Raw genomic sequence first — 12,330 nt, forward strand, 5'->3', positions numbered from 1 at the left:
ATATCGTATTCATGATCCATGGAACTAGTATTAATCTAATGTAATCTAATCTAATCTGACTGAACGTTTCTAAAACTGAAGACACTCGTCCGTGCTCTGCACTGCTGTCGAGATCTGGCAACGTCGTTCTCTGTTCATTGGCTGACTGTGTTTTGTGACGTCAGATGCGCAGAACGAACCTAAACTCGGCCGCCAAGATATATGACGCGCACTTTAATAGCTACAATTGACAGATGAATGTGCATGGGGGGAGGGAGGGGAGCACCAAATGGTAAGTGGCTGTGTAAAACCGGCACTGCTTAGAACTCAAATATAAATGACTGCACAACACCAACAATATATTTTGCTGACTTCAGAGCATCAAGCATACATTGTACCTCTGCTTATCCCACCTAAAGAAGATGACTAGTTCTATCATAAAACTATTGTACACTAAAATGAATTGTCAGCTTGGTTAGAAATTGAAAACATCAGTCAGTCCAGAATAAACTGATAACTGTAAATGTCTCTCTGCAGTACTCTACCTAATTTCCTTGAACTAGTCTCTGTTAATGAATAAATACAAAGGAGAGGTGCTCATGGTCAGTACATGTATTATCCATATAAGAATAACGAAAATAGTTTATGTTAATTTAAACTCTTAAACAGTGATAACCTGACTCAACTACAAACAAACAGTCATTGCTATGGGTGATCGCCCAACGTAAAAGTGATCTTGTAGGTATCTCTTGCAATGTTATAAGTGATCGTCACCATGAACTAATTTTCCACTCATGCCAACATTTTGTGGGCTCGCCAAGGCTCCCCCACGTGATTGCAGCAGATCGTATTGCTTGACAAAATGTGATCTACAACATCTGCTTGACAACCTGTGTGGTCAAGATTCTCCAGGTAACCTGTCTCTCTCTCTCTCTCTCTCTCTCTCTCTCTCTCTCTCCCTCTCTCTCTGTCTCTGTCTCTCTCTCTCTCTTTTCGCATTCTCTCTCTCTCTCCACGCTGATGAGCTAAAACACTATAACCACTGTTCGTCACGAAATTATATGCCGCCTGGTGGTATTGCAGGCACATGTTTCTGTAAAGAAAGTACGTAAGTGGAGCAGAGATAAATGGGAAAGGATTCTAGTGCTGATACAGGTCACAAATTGGTGTCGACTAACATAAGTGGCTTTGAAAAAGAGCAGATTGTTGTGGCCCAGCTCCTGGAAACAAGGAGCTCGGAAATGGAAAAACTGTTCTGCTGTTCACATGCTATTGCCATGAGCATCTATGGAAAGAGCTTAACCCTTAACTGCTCTGGACGTGTTAACATGCCTTTGTACCTGTCCCTGTGTGCTCTGGACGCGTTTATTTGCGCTACCAGTCCTTCTACCTGGTACTCTGAACGTGTCTACGTGTAGACACCAGGTACAGAGGTGTGTGCGTTAACATGTCAAGAACAGTTAAAGGATAGTGAAAATCAAGTAAGTGACAAAGTACTGAATGTCCATGTCTCTTCACAAAATGTGGAGGTTCTCTGCTATGGGGTATATTCACTAGGCTCCCATGGGATCTGTGGTAACAATCAAAGCCACCATGGGAGCTGTGGATTGTGTGAACTATTTTGTTTGCTTTAGTAGCTACAGCTGTCAGTGTAATTTGAAGAAAGAAAAAGGAAACTTGCTGTCAACATCAGACCATCATTGTTAAGCAATACTTTAGTGCCTATTTTACTTTGTAGCCTAGTTGCAGTGGCTGTATATTATTATTATTATTATTATTATTATTATTATTATTATTTTTCAAACACTTTCATGCAGTTTTCTTGATGATAGCTTGCAGGTCTTTGATCTTAACAAGTACTGTTCATGGTGTGGGTCTGAGGAAATCACCAAGCTCCATGTCTCTGCTCCACACAGTTGTGAATTTAGTTCTTCAAGAAATGTCATTGACACCACAGTCCAGTAATTTGCTACTGCTGAAATTTGCTTTACATCTTCTGAAAAATGCCTGCCAATCCCAGGAATGCAGGACAGCAATGATTAAGGTATTCTGTGAATGTCATTTGTTAAATTGTTGATCAATTAAGTTTGTATTTGTCATTAACTCATGGTGTGTGTGTGTGTGTGTGTGTGTGTGTGTGTGTGTGTGTGTGTGTGTAATGCCGGGTGATCAAAAAGTCTGTATAAATTTTAAAACTTAATAAACCACGGAATAATGTAGATAGAGAGGTAAAAATTGACACACATGCTTGGAATGACATGGGGTTTTATTAGAACAAAAAAAAAAAGCAAAGTATTGCTAGACGCTTGAAAGATCTCTTGTGCACGTCATTTGGTGGTGATCGTGCGCTCAGCTGCCACTTTCGTCATGGTTGGCCTCCCAGGTCCCCAGAGCTCAGTCCGTGCGATTCTTGGCTTTGCGGTTACCTGAAGTCGCAAGTGTATCATGATCGACCGACACCTCTAGGGATGCTGAAAGACAACATCCGACGCCAATGCCTCACCATAACCCCGGACATGCTTTACAGTGCTGTTCACAACATTATTTCTCGACTACAGCAATTGTTGAGGAATGATGGTGGACGTAATGAGCATTTCCTGTAAAGAACATGATCTTTGCTTTGTCTTACTTTGTTATGCTAATTATTGCTATTCTGATCAGATGAAGTGCCATCTGTCGGACATTTTTTGAACGTTTGTATTTTTTTTGTTCTAATAAAACACCATGTCATACTTCATTAGTCAGCCATCTAAGGAGCACTGTAAGTTTACAGCTTTTGTGACAGTTGTTCACTCGCCACCGTGCTTGTATGGCTTGAGCATGCTTTGGAGTAATTATTCACTCCTAACACAACCAGAATTGCCAGTCTTGGTTTTATTTTTATTTTTTTTTAAATGTTTTTTGTTGTGTAATGGAAATTCTACGAAGTAGGAAGACATGTGAATTGTGAAACATTCATGTTCAAAGAAACAAGTATAGCTTTGTGTTATTGTGTTCTTATTAAATGATGTTTGATGAAGCACAACATACATAATTAAAACAATATCAGGAAACAATATTTCTTGCCAGTTATTCATTAGGAAAAGTCGGACTCTTCACTTATGTATTAAATGCTATACAGACTATGGATTTAGTAATCCAGATACTATGCAAACTTTCTTAGTGAAATTCTTGCACAAAATGTTCTTCAGCTATTGGTCAACTAATAAGTTTATCGTGATGCAATGTTTTAATAGTTTTACCACCATTTGTATTTTGACAAAGTGATGGGTTCTGGTCAGATATAGTGGGTACACGTGTGTGAGGTGTGATTGCTTGTCTAAGTGTGTGTGTGTGTGTGTGTGTGTGTGTGTGTGTGTGTGTGTGTGTGATTTCTCTCCTGAAGAAGGCTTTGGCCGAAAGCTCAATGTGTAATATTGTTGATATTCCAGACTGCACTTTCCATTGTCTGTTGGAATACACAGGTTACCATTTACATATTCCAATCAGGTCTCTTCTTTGCTAGGGAGGCACCTGGAAAAATTGTATTTAGAAGCAGAAGTCCAATCCATTAGTTCATTAGAAAAAACATTAGTTGAAAGTTTTAACTACATGGTAAAGGTCTATTTCAGCATAGTGTTTTTGGTATGGTAGATTGAGTGTGTGTACCATGTTTCAAGCTTCATGCTGTGAAGACATTAATGGAAAACTTTGTAAGCACTCCTGAAAGTCAGTTATAATAACACTAAAGTAATGTGTGATCGACATTCCAAAATGAAATAGTAATATTTGGTAATGAAGCAATAGAACCAGTTGAGTTTTTGCGTTTATGACAGTTTAAATCAGTGTGTGAATAAACTGCAAAAGAAATAAACAGATAAGTAAAAATCGCCATGAACATGGTAGAGGAATTGAGCAGAACTTGCCAAATATCCAATGCAGCACAGTGAAACAGCTTCAAAAAGGCACTGACCCACACGCCAATGGAAAGAGCAGGCAGTGCCACATCTCCAGGAAGACAGAGTTCAGCACCCCCTGCCAATGTTGATTTAACCAGTCGCCCATCACCGGTTAGCATCAGGTCTGTCGCAGACTTCAAGAATATAAGTATTGAGTAGCAAGAAGACGTTACTTAGCTTGCGTTCTGTGAGTATTAGTAGAGAGTAAAGTACTTGTAGTAGGAGGCACAGGAAGAAGTTTAGTTAATTTTCTTTTTAGAAATAAAGTGATCGATTAATTTTCAGGTTTTATGTACAGATCATTTTGAATTCCTGCCACCAGCCATTGCAACTTTGCTCCTTCCATGTTTATGTTGGTGCTGACTCTCACAGTGGCCGACACAACAAAAACAACATATAGAGTGCAGTGCCCAGAACATTAAATACTTACAGAGTGACTGCCATGAAATTTTGCGTAATGTTCTCATTATAGTCTGCAATGGTTTCACTTGAATTTTATGGCATGCTCTATACAGTTTCTTTCTTTTTTTTTTTTTAGAAGTTTAAAACAATAAGAAATGAGAAAGCAGTGTCCCTGCTAGTGTATGTTATGTGGTAAATATACTTAACTTCGTATTTTGCAAGCTGCACATAGTGTATGATGATAGCATCTCATGTTACAATCATTTGATTCCCCCTCCTCATCCTATTCACAGATGAACTGCTGTATATTATTATACATGCTTTAATGTCTTTGATTTTATTACTGCCATTGTTATTGGATATCTACTCTGATGAGCCAAAACATTATGACCACTGCCCACTGCGACTTCGGATGCCGCCTGGAGGTGTTGTGTGTATGTGATACCGTAACAAAAGTATTAAAGCATAGCAGACACAGATTGGGGATCACTCTAGTGAAGATAGGGGCTGCAAATGGGGATATCCAATGAGATAAACAACTTTGACAAAGGGCAGATTATTATGACAGAAAGCCTGTGAAAATTATCTTGAAAACAGCAAAGGTGGTGGAATGTTCCCATGTTACTATCATGAGCATCTACGGAAAGAGGTAAAAGGACAGTGAAGCTACCACTACGTATTGTTTCTTTTCTCAGGGAGGAGATAGAGAGAGGGTGGGGAAAGTTAGATATGAAGTGTAAGTCACTTATATCCCAGAGAAACCCACTTTACATTACATTTATCATTTTCCATGGATCCCTTGGAGAGGAGTCTATGGGATGTGGAAAGAGTCTTACTCAGATACATGGATATTGTACAATCCTAATGCAGACAGGGTTATGAGCTATAATCCTTGTGAAGATATTCATCAATGGAGTAGAAGGAGTTGGCCAACAGGAAATTCTTTTATTCACTCTGAAACCGATCTTTATCACTTACAAGACCTTTGATATGCTCTAGTGAGTTACTGAATATATGAATTCCCATGTATTTGACTCCTTTTTGTGCTAATGATAAGCTTTAATAGTCCTTATACAGATTGTTTTTGGTTCTGGTATTATAATCATGTTTTGCACTATTTTGTGTAAAAAGAGATGTGATGGAAATGACAAAGGGCATCAGTGAGTATATGTAATGAGAAGTAGTAGTTGGAATACCAAGTTTCTTAAAGAGGTCTCTGCATGATGATCTAGGACTGAGACCAGATATAATTCTAATGACTCTTTTCTGAATTTTGAAATTGTTCTCTTTGTGAGAGGAGTTTCCCCAAAAGATGATTCCATTACTCATTAGTGAATGGAAGTAGGCTGAATAAGTTAACTTCTTCATTTTTAAACCACCTATTTCTGTTATCATGCCTACTGTAAATATAGCTGAACTAAAGCATTCAATTAAGTCTAGGGTGTGAGTTTTCCAATTTAGACTGTGGTCAATTTGTAGCCCTAAAAATTTGACACTGTCTACAGCTGTAATTTCATTGTTTGAATACATTATACTTATAGGGTCAGGTATTCTTTGTGAGGTACTAAACTGTATGTACTGGGTCTTGTCAAAATTCAGTGACAGTCCATTTGCTGTGAACCACCCATTGATACTTACAAATATTTCATTAGCTGATTGCTCAGTGAGATCACGGGTACTGTTTTTTATACCAATATGCCCCCCTGCGGGTTCGGGGGTTAGAATAGGCCCGCGGTATTCCTGCCTGTCGTAAGAGGCGACTAAAAGGAGTCTCAAACGTTTCGGCCTTATGTGATGGTCCCCTCTCGGGTTTGACCTCCATCTATCTAAATTATTCCGAAGAGCGAGCCAATTGGGGAAGGGCACCTTACATGGTGCACTGTATCCTTCGTGCAATTAGACCTATAGCCGTCTTTCTCGTCGTTGCCATGGTGTCCCGCTCGTTTTCGATCTCTTGGGCGAATACCACGCTGCCCTCTGCAGTGTTTCTTTTAACTGTGACGACGACCTTGGCCATTTTTGCACCTAAGATCCAGCACGGTAGCCAGTCCGTTGTGGTGGGGTCGCCATGTACCCTCTTGGTTGTAGCCCCCTGACAACACAGGGATCGCTCTACTGATGCCTGCGCCGTTCACTCCCCACGTATGCCAAGGAGTAGATGCCCATCCCCGTGGGGCATCAGGACTCCCGGCAATGGCCATCCTGCCAGGTGGCCTTTGCTGTGGCTGGGTGGCGCCCGTGGGGAGGGCCCTTGGTCGGAGTAGGTGGCATCAGGGCGGATGACCCGCAATGAAGCGTGGTACATCATCTATCGCTGGTGGGCCTCCACCAGCAGTCTCTAAGCGATCGAGGTCTAACCTCAACGTGAAGAAATTGGATCAGAGATCGTTTCCCTCCCTAGCTACTCCATGGGAGGAACGACTTGCTAAAGAAGGCAGTGGAGAATATTCACCCCGGTACCTCGTGTGTACGCGGGTTGATGGAGAATCTTTCATGTCGACCAAGCCCCAGTTTTTTGTGGAGCATTTAGAGGACAAGTTCGGGGAGGTGGAGGGCCTGTCCAAGATGCGCTCGGGTTCTGTGCTCATCAAAACGGCATCCTCTGCCCAGTCACGGAGGTTGCTCAATTGTGACAAGTTGGGGGATGTTTCAGTTACCATCACGCCGCATAAGAGTCTCAACATGGTCCAGGGTATTATATTCCACAGGGATCTTCTTCTGCAGTCCGACGATGAATTACGCGCCAACCTCGAACGACGAGGTGTTCACTTCGTCCGGCGCGTCCATCGGGGTCCGAGGGATAATCAGGTAGCCACCGGTGCCTTCATCTTGGCCTTTGAGGGTGATGTCTTACCCGAAAAGGTTAAGGTGATGGTTTACCGTTGTGATGTGAAACCATATATCCCTCCTCCGATGCGGTGTTTTAAATGCTGGAAGTTCGGGCACATGTCATCTCGCTGTACTTCCAGCATCACGTGTCGGGATTGCGGACGTCCTTCGCATCCTGATACTCCATGTGCTCCGCCTCCCATTTGTGTTAACTGTGGAGAACACCATTCCCCCTGCTCACCGGACTGTCGGATCTTCCAGAAGGAAAGGAAGATAATGGAATATAAGACCCTGGACCGCCTGACCTACACTGAGGCACGGCGGAAATATGAGCGGCTACATCCCGTGCCCATGATATCCACCTATGCCGCTGCTGCACAAGCAGTCCGATCCTCTCCCGTGTCGTCACGTACTGCTGCCTCTCAGCCATGTCTCAATGCACCGGCCCCCTTGGTTGTTGGGGGCACTTCGCCCACTGTTGCTCCACCTACTCCAGGAGCAACACCACCCCAACCATCGGGGACATTCGTCCCCCCTTCCCCGCCGGAGAAGCGTAGGGCTTCTTCGGCCACTCCAGCCAGGAAGGGGTCCCTTGGGGCCCTCCCTTCCCAGGCTTTGCCCAGTGTCAAAGCGGATACCCGCAAAGTTTTGAAACAACAACCGGTCGCTGGTCATAGGGCTTCACGGTCGTCGTCCGTCCCTGAGACTGACCCAGTGGGGCCCTCCCAGCCAGACCCTCCCAAGGCACAGCGTGCGAAGCCGTTGAAGAAAAAGGCTCCCAAGCAACCTGACATTGCGGTGGCACCTGTCCCACCGCCACCCTCAAACTCTGCGTCTGAGGACGAGGTGGAGATCCTGGCGTCCGCTGAGGACCTCGATCTCGCCAGTCCCTCCGGCGCCATGGAAAGCACTGGCGCAGGTGCTCACTTGGAGGCAGCAGGTGACCCAGCGGCGTAATCTGCCTTCCCAGTCCCGTCACGCCTTTCCCAGCCATGGACAACACCATCCTCCAGTGGAACTGCAGCGGTTTCTTCCACCATCTAGCTGAGCTCCGCCACCTTATCAGCTTTCACCCTTTCTTCTGCATTGCTCTCCAGGAAACTTGGTTTCCAGCAATGCGAACCCCCGCCCTCCGTGGCTATCGGGGTTATTACAAGAACCGAGCAGCTTATAAAAGGGTGTCTGGTGGCGTCTGCATATATGTTCTTCACACTCTGCACAGCGAGTCTGTCCCTCTCCAGACGCCTTTAGAGGCTGTCGCTGTCCGCGTGTGGACGCCACAGGCCGTTACCGTCTGCAGTCTTTACCTTCCACCGGATGGTGATGTCTCGCAGCACGTCCTGGCTGCACTGGTCGCCCAATTGCCGCCACCTTTCTTGCTATTGGGCGACTTCAACGCCCATAACCCTCTGTGGGGTGGGTCCGTGGCAACAGGTCGAGGCGCCATCGTTGAGCATTTATTGTCGCAGCTCGATCTCTCGCTGTTAAATGATGGTGCCTTCACACACTTCAGTGTGGCGCATGGCACCTACTCCGCCATTGACCTTTCAATCTGTAGCCATAGCCTCTTACCATCTGTCCAATGGAGTGTGCATGACGACCTGTGTGGTAGTGACCACTTTCCGATCTTTTTGTCACTACCACAGCGCCACTGTTCTGGGCGCCCTAGCAGATGGGCTCTGAATAAGGCTGACTGGGACTTGTTCTCCTCCACTGCCGCTTTTGAGCCTCTCTCTACCGATGACATTGATGCGGTGGTTCAATCGGTCACCACCGGCATCGTTACTGCCGCCGAATCTGCCATTCCCCATTCCTGTGGGTCCCCTCGGCGGAAGGCTGTGCCTTGGTGGTCGCCTGAGATCGCTGAAGCGATTAAAGATCGCCGGCGGGCGCTCCAGCGTCACAAGCGACATCCCTCCCTCGACCACCTTATCGCCTTCAAACGGCTGCGTGCGCGGGCCCGCCTCCTTATCCGCCAAGGCAAGAAGGAGTGCTGGGAGCGGTATGTGTCCACCATTGGCCTCCATGTCACTTCCTCGCAGGTCTGGGCCAAGATTCGACGCGTCTACGGCTATCGGCCACCTGCCAGCGTCCCTGCGCTCTCACTGAATGGAGCAGTTTGTACTGACTCCGACGTCATTGCCAATCGCTTAGCAGAGCATTTTGCTCTGAGTTCCGCTTCTGCGAATTACCCCCAGGCCTTCCGCTCCATTAAAGAGCGGATGGAACGTCGGAGCCTTTCGTTTCGCACCAACCACCCAGAATCTTACAATGCTCCATTTAGTGAGTGGGAATTTCGCAGTGCCCTCGCTGCTTGCCCTGATACCGCTCCTGGGCCAGATGGCATCCACTGTCAGATGCTGAAACACCTTTCAGTGGACTGCCAGCGGCGCCTTCTCGATCTTTACAACCGTCTTTGGGTCGAGGGGGAGTTTCCGTCGCAATGGCGGGACGGCATTGTCATCCCCGTTTTGAAGCCTGGAAAGAACCCTCTGGAGGTGGACAGCTACCGTCCCATTAGCCTCACCACCGTTCTTTGCAAGTTGTTTGAACGGATGGTGAGCCGGCGCTTGAATTGGGTACTGGAGTCTGGGGGCCTTCTGGCTCCATCTCAGGGTGGGTTCCGTAAAGGCCGCTCCGCCGCCGACACTCTGGTGAGCCTGGAGTCGGCCATCCGTACTGCCTTTTCCCGCCGTCAGCACCTGGTCGCTGTCTTTTTCGACATGCGGAAGGCGTACGATACGACGTGGCGTCATCACATTCTTTCTACGCTCCATGGATGGGGTCTTCGGGGTCCTCTGCCGATTTTTATCCGCAATTTTCTGTCGTGTCGTACCTTCCGCGTGCAAGTCGCGGCCTCGTATAGTTCCTCCCACGTCCAGGAGAACGGTGTGCCACAGGGTTCCGTTTTAAGTGTCTGTCTGTTTTTAATAGCCATTAACGGTCTTGCTGCGGCCGTGGGAAACTCTGTCTCCGCTTCCCTGTATGCTGACGACTTCTGCCTTTATTACAGCTCTCCCAGCATTGCAGCTGTTGAACGTCAGCTACAGGGCGCTATCCGTAAGGCGCAGTCTTGGGCTGTAGCCCATGGGTTTCAGTTTTCGGCAGCCAAGACCCGCGTTATGCATTTCTGCCGGCGCCGAACAGTCCATCCTGAGCCGCGGCTTTATCTTGCCGACGAACTCCTTGCTGTGGTGGAGACCCACAGGTTTTTGGGGGTGGTTTTCGATGCCCGGTTGACTTGGCTGCCTCATATCCGGCAGCTGAAACAGACGTGTTGGCGGCATCTAAACGCTCTGAGATGCTTGAGCCACACCCGCTGGGGCGCCGACCGCTTTACCCTGTTGCGGCTCTACCAGGCGTTAATCCAGTCCCGGCTGGATTATGGGAGCCTGGCTTATGGCTCAGCATCCCCATCTGCGTTACAGGTGCTGGACCCAATTCTCCACAGCGGGATACGCCTTGCCACTGGTGCTTTCCGCACCAGCCCCGTGGACAGCGTACTAGTGGAGGCAGGTGTACCTCCCCTGCGGTTCCGACGCCAACGTTTGCTGGCCGCTTATGCTGCCCATGTTCTCAGCTCGCCCGGGCATCCAAATTATCGTCTCCTGTTCCCGCGATCGGTCGTCCATCTGCCAGATCGTCGGCCCCGGTCTGGTTGTACAATAGCGGTCCGCGTCAAAGAGCTTCTCTCTGGGCTTCAGGTTTTTACTGTTCCACCTACTTTCCGGGCTACTTTGCATACACCCCCATGGTGTGTTCGTCGCCCTTGCCTTCGGCTGGACCTGGCACAGGGCCCGAAGGACTCAGTCCCTCCAGAGGCCTTCCGCCGCCGCTTTTATTCTATCCTGGCCACGTATCAGGGCTCTGGTATTGTCTACACTGACGGTTCGATGGTTGCTGGTCGTGTCGGGTATGCGCTCACTCTAGGGGACCGTTCCGAACTACGTTCCTTGCCGGATGGCTGCAGCGTTTACACTGCTGAACTGGTCGCCATCTTTCGTGCCCTAGAGTATATCCGCTCCTGCTCAGGTGAGTCCTTCGTTATCTGTAGCGATTCCCTGAGCGGTTTACGAGCTCTCGACCAGTGTTTCCCTCGTTCTCGTTTGGTGATGGCTATCCACGAGTCTCTGCATACTCTCGCCTGTTGCGGCCGCTCTGTGGTCTTTGTGTGGACCCCCGGTCATGTCGGTATCCCGGGTAACGAACATGTTGACCGCCTGGCGAAAGAGGCCACCAGCAAGCCATCTCTGGACCTTGGCCTCCCTGAGACTGATTTGCGGGCAGTCTTCCGCCGCAAAATCTTGGCGCTATGGGACGATGAATGGCGCGAACTGACAATGTCCAATAAACTCCGTGCTGTCAAGGAGACGACGGCTGTGTGGCGGTCATCCCTGCGAGCCACTCGCAGGGACTCGGTAGTTCTTTGCCGGCTCCGCATTGGCCACTCCCAGCTGACACACAGTTATTTACTGCGCAGGGAGGACCCTCCTGTATGTCGCTGCGGGGCGGCTTTGACAGTGGCCCACATTCTGTTGGCCTGCCCCCTTTTAGCTGTGGTCAGGCAGACATTTGCGCTGCCTGATACGCTCCCTGCCCTTTTAACAGACGACTCCGCTATGGCTGACTTAGTTTTACGTTTTATTCGGGCAGGGGGATTTTATCATTTAATCTGAGTGTTTCTGTTTTCTTTTATTGTTTTGTGTTGATGCTGGCCTTTGGCCTATGATTTTACACTGATTTTTTAATGTGTTTCTAAGTGGTTGGCTTTTCCTTTTTTATTTCTATGGTCGGCCAACCACCGTCATTCTCTATGTGGTTTTCGTTCGTTTTGTCTTGTCTTTGTCTCAGTCTCTCCTGTTCGGTATCGTCTGTGATCTCTTCTGTTCCTCGTTTTTATTCTCTGTGGGTGTTCTTTGTCTTTGGAAAAAGGGACCGATGACCATAGTAGTCTGGTCCCTTTAATCCCCCAACCAACCAACCAACTATACCAATACTTGTATCATCTGCAAGTAAGAAAAACTTTGCATTTTGTGACACTGCATATGGAAGGTCATTAATATATAATAGGAACAACAAGGTACCTAAAATAGAGCCCTGGGGCACCCCTTGTCTTGATGGTTTCATATTTTGAATAACTGTTGTTATGTGGTAAGCTTGATACAGACACACACTGTTTTCT

The 12,330-nt window shown here is 47.2% G+C and overlaps 1 protein-coding gene across 1 annotated transcript in view; it reads left to right on the forward strand.

The window, feature by feature from the left end:
• Window positions 1-12,330, forward strand: part of LOC124603708 (rotatin) — a 417,493-nt gene that overhangs the window by 379,642 nt on the left and 25,521 nt on the right. The window contains exon 28 of the mRNA XM_047136418.1: window positions 1,812-2,023. Coding sequence (XP_046992374.1) covers window positions 1,812-2,023 — 212 coding nt within the window. The remainder of the gene's footprint in view (window positions 1-1,811; window positions 2,024-12,330) is intronic.

This window comes from Schistocerca americana, chromosome 1 (genome assembly GCF_021461395.2).
Source record: "Schistocerca americana isolate TAMUIC-IGC-003095 chromosome 1, iqSchAmer2.1, whole genome shotgun sequence".
Taxonomy (NCBI): domain Eukaryota; kingdom Metazoa; phylum Arthropoda; class Insecta; order Orthoptera; family Acrididae; genus Schistocerca; species Schistocerca americana.